This window comes from Sinocyclocheilus grahami, unplaced genomic scaffold, assembly GCF_001515645.1.
Source record: "Sinocyclocheilus grahami isolate Dianchi unplaced genomic scaffold, SAMN03320097.WGS_v1.1 scaffold1132.1, whole genome shotgun sequence".
NCBI classification, from domain to species: domain Eukaryota; kingdom Metazoa; phylum Chordata; class Actinopteri; order Cypriniformes; family Cyprinidae; genus Sinocyclocheilus; species Sinocyclocheilus grahami.
The window spans coordinates 276,923-289,544 of NW_015506311.1; the positions used below are offsets into that span (position 1 = coordinate 276,923).

Consider the following 12,622-nt stretch of genomic DNA (forward strand, 5'->3'; position numbering starts at 1 on the left):
TATCTATCTATCTATCTATCTATCTATCTATCTATCTATCTATCTATCTGTCTGTCTGTCTGTCTGTCTGTCTGTCTGTCTGTCTGTCTGTCTGTCTATCTATCTATCTATCTACATGTTTTAACTCTTGGCAAGTGGATAAAAAAAAGAAGTTTTTTATTCTTTTAAAAATTCTATATTAATTTATTATTTGAATATTATGTGTAACAACATTTTTATTAAGTAACTAAATAAACATTTTTTTTTACATTTTTTAAAATCTACTAAATGCATAAAAAAACTGTGGAATATCAAGTCTTCCACGGATCTTGATGCTTGCATTCTTTTTTTTTTATGGTAAACACATCATTTCTGATGTGTTTCACATAATGTAATGTCTGCTTCACCTTGTAGATGTAAAGCTCATGGCTCTCGTCTGACAGTGTGGTGCCGTCTTCCCTCATGAGTGGAGTGAAAGCAAAGCCAAAAAGCTTCTTTTCTCCTTTGTCCTTTGCTGTAAAAACAAACAAACAAACAAAAAAGTTTAAATATTCAAGTTTAAATATTCCAAAGTGCTTGTCAAGTTTCAAGTGCCAGTAATTTAAATAAATTAAAATGTTAATAAAAATCATATCACTTCATGAAACAAGTGAAAAAAAACAAAAAGCTTAATTTTTGAGTATGTAGAGAAGTGCATGCATCATATAAAACCCAACAAAACATTATCTCATACATTTCAAAAAGGTTTTTTATTCTTGTAGGCACAATGTATCTTTATATCAGTTGATTCATTTCAATTGGTAAGTGTAAGCCTTCAGATCAAAATATCAGAAGAAAAATCAATTCAGTAAAATGTGTGCAACATTATACCAGTACTGTGCAAAGTCCTTACTTGAGCAGTGTCTGAACTCAAAGCGCAGATGGGAGCCGCGGAAGCGCTCGATGGGGATGGGCAGTTTGATGACCTCACTCCAGCGCGGACTGTTGTTGTGGTAGAGGACGAAAGAGCGGTACTCGCTGATGTTGTGCTCTCCTGAGCCCAGACTAATGCACTCCTGATAAAACATAGAAGAAATTGAAACCGTTTTATGTGGCTTTATAGTGTGCATTAAATTTTGCGACACCAGCATTTTTGATGGGCTTATGAAACTCATTTACTCCTCCAAACTGACTTCAATTTTGTTTGGATTAAATGATTCACCACATGAGCTACAGATCACTGATATGTTTTTCAAAGGGATAGTATTTTCCCTACTGTTTGCTTCTAAGGATTCTGCAATTTTTATTTCAATAATCGTGCAGCACAATTCCTTAAAGTTTCTCCTTTTATACCAGGTTTGGAAAAACATGAGGGTGAGTAAATGATGACAGAATTTGTATTATTGGCAACTTTTTTATTAGAGTAGTCTGACGTACTTTGAGGATCTCGCCGTCAGCGTAGAGCACATACATGGTGACCTCGATGTTCTTCTGAACGCTCTTGCCTCCTCTCTCAAAGTCTCCTCTCTCCAGCGTGAGGTAGAGGTCGTTGCGTATGTCGCCTGAAGATAGAAAAACACACACATTGTTCGGTAATATGAGTATTTTTCTTTTTGGCTTAATAAAACTGCACTTGTTACAAATATGTTGTCATTTTGTTACTTATATTTTCGTTTTAAAGAATTATTGCAAGGAAAACTCAACATACAGTACATGTGTTGCCACAAGTTCAAACATCTTAGTCAAAAATCTGATGACAAATTTAAAAAAAAAAAAGTTAGAGATGCATAAAGATTTTTTTTTTTCATAAGTATTTTCTGTGTTTGGATTGTAAACTTAACTTTTTACACTGTTTTGTAACTTTTGTTTTCTCTCTCTCTTCTCTTGGTGAAACTGCACCTGTCACAAAAACATTGTGTTCTGTGTTTTCTCTTATATGTTCACTTTGGAGGGTTCATGTGAGTAAACCTTAACACGCGTGTCACCATGTGGAGTTTAAAAAAGTTCAGAGATCCTAGACCAAAAAATAAATAAATAAATAAAAGTGACAAACTTTATAGAATGATTTTATTTGATTTAATTTGAATAATTTATTATTATACATTTTTTTCCAGTAAGTTTTTGTGTTTGGATTGTAAACATCACTTTTACAGACTTTTTTCCTTTTTATGAATACCACTGTTAGGTAGTGTTTTTATTTTTTTACTTGGTGAAGCTGTACCTGTCAAAAAATTTTGATTTTGTTCCTTATACTTTCATTTTAGAGGGGTAATGTGAGGAAAACATAATACATGTGTCACCACATGGAGTTAGACAAAAATCTAATGAAACAATGAAAAATATATATATAATAATAACAATAGAGATGGACAAAGTTTTTTTTTTGTGTGTGTGTGTGTTCAAAATATAACTTTTTCAGAATATCGTTGTTCAGTAAGAATTGTTTGTCTTTTTTTTTTGCTTGGTGAAACTGTACCCGTCGTTTTGATTTTGTTCCTTCTATTTTCATTTTGGAGAATAAATGTGGGGAAAACTCTACATAAATGTGCCACCACATATAGTTTAAAAAAAGGCTCAGACATCTTTGCCTAAAATCTGATGATAATCTTGCCACTTGGAGAGAATGAATTTTGGACCCTGACTACAAACACAGTTATTGGGAAAGAACCAAAATACATCAGTCTGCTCTGTCTAACCCATAAAAGCTGGAGAGATAAAACAAAAAACAAAAAAAACAAACTGTAAACAAATATTTTAGCATGCTCCTATACCTAAGCGGTTTTTATTCAAGCTTAAGAGAAAATGTAATGGTCACACTTTATTTTAAGGTCCAATTCATGCTATTAACAAATCATTAACTACGACTTTTGCCTCAATACACTCCTAATTTGCTGCTTATTAATAATTAGTAAGGTAATTGTTAAGTTTAGGTATTAGGGATGTAGAATATGGTCATGTAGACCATGCATGGTTACCCATGATGCCCCCGGCACACTTAATTCAGCTTCACTTTTAAACTCTTTTACAGACTGTCATAAAAGCTATTGCTACATAAAGGTCAAATCGTTTGTCCGGCTAAACCGTAGGAGCGAAAGGCTGTAATAAAGCTCATCAAACTTGAGTTCAAGCTGTCTTAACACTGTGACTCCACATGTGACATTGGTTTTCAGATGACTCTTTCATTATCAACCTCATTCAGTCCATGACCCAGCAGCCCACATTCTCTCCACCGAGCGGCAAGCATCTGAATCATAACTCTCAAAATAAACACAGACTCTCTCTGGAATAGCGCTTAGCTTTTACTCGTCTACTCAGGGGAACAAAGTTTTAGCTGGTAGTCAAAGAAGTTGTGGGCTTAATTTGATTTCTTACAATTACAGCTGATGCAATAAAAGAAAATGCGTGGCTCTGCTAGAAACCATTCCTCCTGCAGACAGTTATGAGCACAGAGATGTACATTTCGGCATACACCTTAAAGGGGTCATATGATGTTGCTAAAAAGAACACAAGAATTGTGTATTTGTTGTAATGAAATGTGTTTATGCGGTTTAAGGTAAAAAAAAAAACACATTATTTTCCACATACTGTACATTATTGTTTCTCCTCTATGCCCCGCCTTTCTGAAACGTGTAGATTTTACAAAGCTCATCGGTCTGAAAAGCGAGGTGTACTCTGATTGGCCAGCTATCCAGTGCATTGTGACTGGCCGAATACCTCAAGCGTGTGACGGAAATGTTACACCTCTTACCATATTGTGATGATGCCCTGTCAGGCCGGAGCGACGAGACAAAAACATTAAAACCCATTATAAACGAGGCAATCGGCTTCAGCTTGCTCTGATGCCACCTGATATCTCTTGAATGGCTTTACTGGGGGTGGATATACTGAGGGAGAATGATATAAACCACCTTACGCAATAATGTGCTCGCTTCATTATGTGTGTAATGTGCATAATGAAATAGTTTCCTTGACTTTTGCTCACAAATTGAAAATGACTTGTACATTTTGAGTAACAAAGAACAACATTGACCGTCTGAGGACCTTTGCAAACATTATGAATCCCCATTATACAGTATGTATGAACTGATATTACAAAGTAGCACAGATAAAATTCTGCTCAGTTATAACACTTCTAAAGGTACCCTGACAGAAGCGAAAAACTAAAACCTTAAAAAAAGTATATATATATATATATATATTAATATGGGTTGGCAAATGAAAGAAAAAGTGTGTTACAAAAAGACTGTTGTACTGTCATATTTTACAAGTTGTATTTACAAGTTGTTGTTGTTGTTTCTTTCAGCATTATTAAAAAGGGTTATTATAGTTAACTAAAACTGAAACTAATATAATATATTATTATAGTATAATATATTAAAGTATAATATATTTAGTTTATAATATAATATAATAATTATTATTATTATTATTATAGTAATAAAAATACTTCTGTTATTTAAAATGAAATAAATATGTTTCAGCTAGTTACCAACATTTCTTCAAATAATAAATATATAATAAAAATAATATAAAAAAACTAGAACAAAAATATAAAATAAATGAACAGTATATAAACTACTAAAAATGACTGAAACGAAATTGTAAATGAAAAATATAAAAATATATTTTTTAATATTCATAAAAACTATAATAGCATATCAGTGATAATAAAATAACAGTTACACAATAAGTGCATACAATTTCATTTTGACAACTGTATTTTTTTAAAAGCAAATGTCTATGACATTTGACAAAATTGGAAAAAATAATTTAGAAGAAAAAAACTATATAAACTTTTTTTTAAATCTTTGAACATGCTCTGGAGTCATTAGAAAATAAAAGCTATTAAAGTTTGATTTTAAAGTTTAAAGTTTTATGTTCTATATTTTTTTGTTAGTAAAGGATTCTTTTAACCCCATAATTCGTAGTGTTTATAATTAAATGTTTAAAATGATTTAACAACAATGTTAAAGGGGTCCTATTATGCTTGATTTTGTTTTGGGGGTGTACCAGAACATGCTCTCATGCTTGTTGGTTCGAAAAACGCATTATTTTCCCCATAATTTACATTATTAAAATACCTTTCTCCCCAGCCTGGGACAAACGGCTCGATTAGTTCCGGCTTTGATGAAGGTCTGCCTTCCGAAAAACAAAATGTGTTGTGATTGGTTAGCTGTCCGAGTGCATTGTGATTGGCAAACAGCTTAGACAGTGTTTCAGTACTGCCACGCCCCCTTGCTCCGTCTTTCAAACAAAAGCTTTTGGGAATCCGGCACTTCTCACTCGTGATGTGGAAGCAGTCCTCAGTAAAATGCGCAGCACACAATAGCAAATTGGGGTTATAATGCTCAGGAACAGAGCTAAAAAGTAAATTGCAACCACTGTTTCCTGACATCATCCGCTTTCGGAAGCCCAAACAAAGACGTTTGGGCACGGAGGTGAAAAAAACAGCACTTCAGGCAGTCGCACACCGGACGAGAAGCGCAGCGTCGCGCCACGGCTTTAAAATTCGAACACATTATTTTCTATGAGTGTAGCACATCGGCGGTGTCTGTCCGCGGCGCCCAGCTACGTCGTGTAATACTTGTAAGAATTGTTCTAGACCAGCGGTTCTCAATTCCAGTCCTCGCATATCCCCGCTCTGCATGTTTTGCACGTCTCTCTTTGTTAACACACCCGATTCAGGTCATCTCGTTAGAAGTGAGCTCCGTGCATGAACTGTGTTCCGATTGACATGCTCCCTACTCCCTGAGCAGGGGAAATCCGTTGAAGTTTACTTCACTTCGGAATATTCATTTACAGATTTGCGCCGCTGCCTGCAGCGTCTTCACACACATTCGAAACTTACTAGACAAGCGTGAAGTGGGACATAATATACCTCTGTAAATAAATAACATTTAAATTCACATCTTGCACACTTAAATGCCCTTTGTCTGGAACATATATGCTCCCTTCAAACTGGAATCATGGCGGAATATCCGGTAATGTCCACTTCGCAGGGCACTTAGTCAAATATAACAAACGTCTGAAGCAATAAGAGAAACACACAAAATGTGCAGAGCGGGGGTACGCGAGGACTGGAAATGAGAACTGCTGTTCTAGACATGCCAAAAATTTGAGGCTACAGCACAGCAGCTCTTCTTCTTGGTTTTCTCTGACGCACTAACTCTGCAGCAGCTCTTCTTCTTTGTCGTCTCGTCTCATGCGCTCAGTCAACTAAGCGTTCTAACCACAACCACAACCTCGCCCCTCCCCACCCCCCAACCATTCGAATTTCTGTAGGCGGGAATTCTTTGTAATGAAATTCTAATGATCCGCTTTATGATATCACAAAGCCCGGAAACCAAACGCTGTAGTCCAAATGAGCCGTTTGCTGTAGTTCTTGAAAATGGATTTTTAAAAAACTAAATATCTCCCTTTGGAGTGGACTTTGAGATTTGTAACGTTCTAGATCTTTTTTATGCCCAAACATACACACTACACTCTGACTAAAATTAAAAAAGTGAAAAAGCATAATAGGACCCCTTTAAATGGTTATAACTACTAAATATCTTTTCAATAAATAATACTAGTTTCATTACAGGAATCCATATTGACAATATTGGCCTTGATGGTACTTAATATCACATTGAAAAGAAAGTAAGCGGACATGCAACGTCCCACAACACAAATGCTACTGTTAATTAGTGAATCTACCATGAATCAAATCTAGATAAGAAAGCAAATACAATCACAACTGCTTTTAGAAACAGTGGATGGAATAGACAAAGCTTTATTTAGTAAAAGCCGGAATCAAGCTTTGTGTGTTTGTCTGTTTGGCTGACAGCATCCTACAGTTCCACATCCTGATAAAAATGTTATCTGGCAGCAGCAGGCTGGCTCCTGTGCATTCCTGTTTAGATGCTTTCTGTAATGGGTTACGGCTACAGCGTTAGACGCTTCTCTCCACTGCTTCTGAGCTATTTCACTGAATTAACTCCATATAAAGCTCTCTATTCAGGCACAAATTCCTTCCAAAAAGAAACAATCCTGGTGCATTCCCAGCTGGAAAGAGACAGCAGTAGCTAGTGTATAAAGAAACGGTTTACGTATTTGCATGTGCTCACGTTATGTTTTGTTATGTATATTAAGAGGATGACAAAACAGAGAATCACAGGAACATCGAGAAAACTGACGTTTTTTTCCCCTCAATCTGGATATTTATACACTCGTTTATAGTGTTGGTACTATTAACTAAAACTATAAAAAAATAACGCTAAAATTAAATAAAAATATAAGACAAAAATCATCAGGAAAACTGATTTTTGATGTTTTTTGAGAATCTATCTGGATATATTTACACTTAGATTCCCTTACATCACTTACAGTATTGCTATTGTTAAACTATTAAAAAATAGTTTTAAAGCTGAAATAAAATAGATAAAATAAAATATTAGATGAAAAAATGTATTTAAAGAAAACTTTCAAAATTGAGAGAAATTAGTAATTTTGTTCAAACTAAAACTATTAAAAAATGAAATAAAGCTAAAAAAAATTAGATGAAAACTTAAACAAAAACATAAATATTAAAACAAAGAAAATGAAAAAAAAACCCGGAAATAAATAAGTACAACAATTACTATACCTAGAACTCAAAGTTAATTAACTAAAAATAAATAAATAAATGTAACTAAAAATAAATAAATGCACATAACAAAATTATGAAAATTTAAATTAAAACTGAATGCATTAAAATAAATGTTCATTTAATAATAGTACTGTATATATACACATAATACTACAATAAAACTATGGTGTTATTGTCATGTTATGTGATGATATACGCCTCTTTAGATGCCAAATCAAAAATTGATAAAATAAGATACTATATTCAATTTTAGCTTCTAGATTCAAGATTCTACAGTTGATTCAATTATATCAAATACTTCATGGGATGAGTTCAATCCCTCATAAAAGACATATACAGTCTTTTACCTCTATCTGTTTACTGATATTCAAACACTGTTTTGCTTCAAATGAAAGTCGTGGTTAGTTTGGTTCATGGCTTAAAACTTTTTTGAAATCCCTACAGAGAAAATGAGTGCGAAAAACTCTCCCAGAACTAAGGCTGTTGAAATCAGGCATTAAAAAGAACCCGGAAAAGCTGAAATGGATGATGCAATACCAACCCGTCAAGACACTGACACCAGAAAAGGATTGTACAAATACTTCTGGAGAGATTTTGTTAAACAAACTCATCTCCGGCTTATTGAAAATGTCATGAGAATGAATAATTTCCAATCCCAAAGCTTGTGGCACTTCAAGTGTCATTAACATTTCATAATGCCAACAGTTCAATATTCCATCTAATTGCTGCCTCCAAAACCTAATATCATTTGACAGACAGATATTGTTTCTTAATGCAATGGATCCCAATGCTGGGACCAGGCTTTAGAAACCTGGCCAGTTTGATCTTTTTAGGAAATAAAGTCAATGCAGCAATCTGAAATAAGATTACAAGGGTTTTTCCCAGACACTGTTGTTCAATAACATCTAAGCCCATTCAGAAATACACATACCTCAGAAACCCAAGGAACCATGGCTCTCAGAAGGCCATCGGCCATCGACTCGAGCACAGCCTTGTCTGTGATTATAATCAAACTACCTCCAGTTGATCGATCAGTGGATGATAAACCAATCACTGAGCTCTTCAGAAGAACAAGGAAGCATTAACTCAGAGACTAATGAGAGGGATCTACAGAAGAAGATTGAGGACCTATCAATCCACCTTCCACTGCAGGACATCTGGGGTTACAAGACTGATATGTGAGTTTATGGATGAAGAGAAGAGATATTGTACATGGCTACACGATTTTGACACTGAAGACTGTTGGGGAATGGACTGGAGAGGCAGAGCTCCATCGAATGAGTCGATGGAACACGCAATGACAGGATTTTATTAAGAGAGCAACTTTGAGCAGCCCCAAGGCTCGTTCTGAATCACAGGGAAGGGATTTCTTAACTCAACTTTGACGTGGAAGGAGTCCAGCTGGTTTTACAGGCCCTCTGGGGTTCGGAGCAGAGAGCCGGTAGAGTCTGTCAAAATGTGGGTCGTATTCATTTATATAAGCTTGGTTCTACGCAGCTAAAAGCCAATGAGGGCGATTATGTGCTGTTACGTACGATTATTAGTCATGCTAAAGGCTCTTTCGCAAGACTCGCTTCAGGGCTTACCCATCGCTTTGACCTCCACAAGAAGAGGTTTGCGGATGGCGTGACGGAAGGGTGGCTTTATGAGGTTTCTAGGTAGTGAGGAAACTTTGAGTTTGGAACCGAACTAAAGGTTTTTAGTGATTTATTTGATACAATGAAAAAGCAACAGATGTTTAGGTAAAGGTACGCTAACATTTATCACTGTTTTTTCATCACATTTTTGCACCTGAAATTCAATAATTTCAATAGGAATTTACACTCTGGAATTTCATGAAAGATTTATCCATGCAGGTTTCGCAACGGGTGGTTGGAATCGCCAATTGTGTATTTTGGTCTGCAAATTGTCTTTTACTAACATGACCACACCTTAATGCTGCGATTCTTTTCAATTTAGCCAGTAAGCAACCACCTATAGCACATTAGAAACCACCTACTGTTGCAACAACCTGGCATCCACAAAGGCTAAAAACAACAGGCAAAAACACATTAGCAACAGCATAGCAACATCCTGGAAACCACCCACAACACCCTAGCATTCTGCAAAGTCAACCCAATTATTTCGATTGAAAAGAGTGGCTGATATGATAAGCCGCTAATTATTTGCATGTTTTGGCTGATAACCTATAAATCGCAAATATTAAAATTGTATACCATTTGGTCTCATTAAAATAAAAACAACAATAAATAAATTGTTTTATATGCTACAAGAGAATTTAGGCACCACAACATTGTACAGTATGAAAAATGGATATTCATTTTGAGATTTGCTAAAGATTACATTTAATTATTAAATTATTAGTATTTTTAAAGATTGACTTCAAGTGACCATTAAAAGACCATTCACAATTAAACAGTGACCATTCATAACTAAACAGCCAATATCACCCAATATATTAAAAAACTTCTAATAATGGCGATAACCGATATGGTACTAACATATTGTGCACCGTGTATGAATAACTACTACTATGCTGTGGATATTACAATTTTATACTGTTTTATCTAAATAAAATATTTTAAAAAAAATTATGCTACAAGTAAATGTATCATTGTAATCTATAATATGAAAAATATAAATTTTGAGATTTGCTAAAAATTACACGTTATAATTAAGTTATTATTAATAATTAATATTTTTCAAGACTATCTTTAAGTAAATGCTGGTCAAATATGATCTAGATGTAAAAATAAGGGAAATGATCATGGAGTACTAAGCAGATAATATCGGCCATAAACCGATATGATACCAACATATTGTGCATTGCATATGAATAACTATTACTATACTGTAATTATTAATATTTTATTCAGTTTTTGTCAAAATAAATAAATAAATAAATGCTACTGGTAAAATTAGGCATCGCAACATTGTACAAAAATGGATATACATTTTGAGTTTTCTAAAGACCACATTTAACAAAGTTATTAAATTATTAGTATGTATAAAGACTAACTTTAAATGAACATTAAATTATGTAAAAATAAGGAAAATGAGCATGCAGAACTATAGAGCCAATATCACCTAATATATTTTCAAAATCTAATATCGGCCAATAACCGATATAGTACATATTGTGTAACAACTATTACTATATTGTAGATATTTTAAACCTAACTTGCTGCAACAGTCTACTTTCAGACCATGAGTATAAAGTCTTAGCATTTCTCTCGCATTCATTCAGTCCTGAACAAAACTTTAAATCCAACCGTGACCTTCATGAGACTTACCTGGCATGATCACATCAGGGAAGCCCAGTTTGCGTGTGATGGCCACGCCGCGGTTGAATATGATGGGGTTTTCCCTGCGCACTTGCTCCATATCGCCCCTCAACAGCTGCAGTGAGATGATTAGACCTGCACGACAAGACGAGTTCGGGGGAAATGTGAGACAACTTCATCATGACAACCACTGTAATTATCCTCATGATTACGTTAGAATTTATTTAGTAAAATGGGCCTTTGTTTCGAAGAACGTACCAGAGAGATTGTGTTTCTGTTACAATTTTATTCAGGTCTTTATGCTGGCTGCCAGTAACTGCCTCAATTCAATTCAATCAAGATATTGTTTTGGGTCTACAATGCCGCTAATGACCTGGCTCCGCACTACCTTCAATTCTTCATTAAATCGTACACACCGGCCTGCCTGCTGCAATCAGTCATTCTGATTGCCTGGCTCCCGTCAGTTCCCAGTGGGAAGGGTTTCTGTTCATCCGGGTCCAGAAATTTGTCTAGGCCTTCCCCTCGATGGTGGAATAAACTCTCAATTAGAACAGCTAACATACCAATTACTACTGAACGATACCTCAAAACACACCTCTACCATATTCTTTTCCACTAGGATTTAAACTGGCATTACTTTGCTTGCTGATGCAGATCATTTTGAGTGTTTTAGGAATCTGATCTAGCTTTTCAATATTACTTTGGACTCTTTCATCATTTCCAAGACATTCTACATAAATCTGCTTGGTTTGAAAGTGACTACTGTCAATCGCTACACTATTGGCAATAGACCGTTTTCCTCTGCAGATTTCCTCTGAAATTTCACTAATGTGACCACACCTTAACACTACAGACCAGTAAGCAACCACCTATAGCACCACATACAGTAGCAGCAACCTAGCAACCACATAGCAACAGGCTAAAACACACTGGTAACAGCATAGTAACACCCTGGAAACCACCCACAACACCTTAGCATTCTGTGAAAATCACCTCAATTATTTTGATTGAAAAGATTGACGATATTTAAATTCTGGCCGATATGATAAGCCGATAATTATTTTCATGTTATGGCTGATAAACAATAAATGGCCAAAATTAAAATTTTATATAATTTTGTATAATTAAAATAAAAACATTTTCAAATTTTCTAATTGTCTAAAATATATTCAATATTACATTGGACATTACATTCCCCACACGTTATACGAAAGCTTGTTTCCGCCACAGGATAAAAAAATATAATAAAAGGGTAATTGCAGCTTTTTTCTTGCAATATAAACTTGCAATTCTGAGAAAAAAAGTCATAATTCTGAGAAAAGTCCAAATTGTGAGATATAAACTAACAATAGAAAAAAAAAAATCAGAAATATGAAGGAAAAAAAAAAAACGTGATAAAAAAAATTTTATTCCGCGACGACAAGTCGTAATTTTTATCCTGTTATGGCAAAATAAATTAAAAAATTGCGAGATGTAAACTAAGAATTAAGAGAAACAAAGACCAAATTGTGAGATATAAATTCAGAATTCTTGGAGAAAAAAACTCAAATTGTGAGATAAAGTTGCAATTAAAGTCACAATTTTATTTTATATTTTATTCCATGGCAGAAAATTACTTCTATAGAGGTTATGTTTGGTTTTTGAGGCTAAAGCTTTGCATGTGACTTGTATTCTTATTTACCTGGCATAGTCATGAGTACTTTTGCATTTTCCTGTAAACGTGCTGTCAAATTTAGCAAAATTTAGTCATTCC

At 34.6% G+C, this 12,622-nt stretch overlaps 1 protein-coding gene across 1 annotated transcript in view; it reads right to left on the reverse strand.

The window, feature by feature from the left end:
* LOC107567192 (dedicator of cytokinesis protein 3-like) overlaps window positions 1–12,622 on the reverse strand; it is a 278,352-nt gene that overhangs the window by 65,495 nt on the left and 200,235 nt on the right. The window contains exons 14-17 of the mRNA XM_016252833.1: window positions 10,879–11,004; window positions 1,396–1,520; window positions 872–1,034; window positions 387–493 (exon numbers count right to left, since the gene is read on the reverse strand). Coding sequence (XP_016108319.1) covers window positions 387–493; window positions 872–1,034; window positions 1,396–1,520; window positions 10,879–11,004 — 521 coding nt within the window. The remainder of the gene's footprint in view (window positions 1–386; window positions 494–871; window positions 1,035–1,395; window positions 1,521–10,878; window positions 11,005–12,622) is intronic.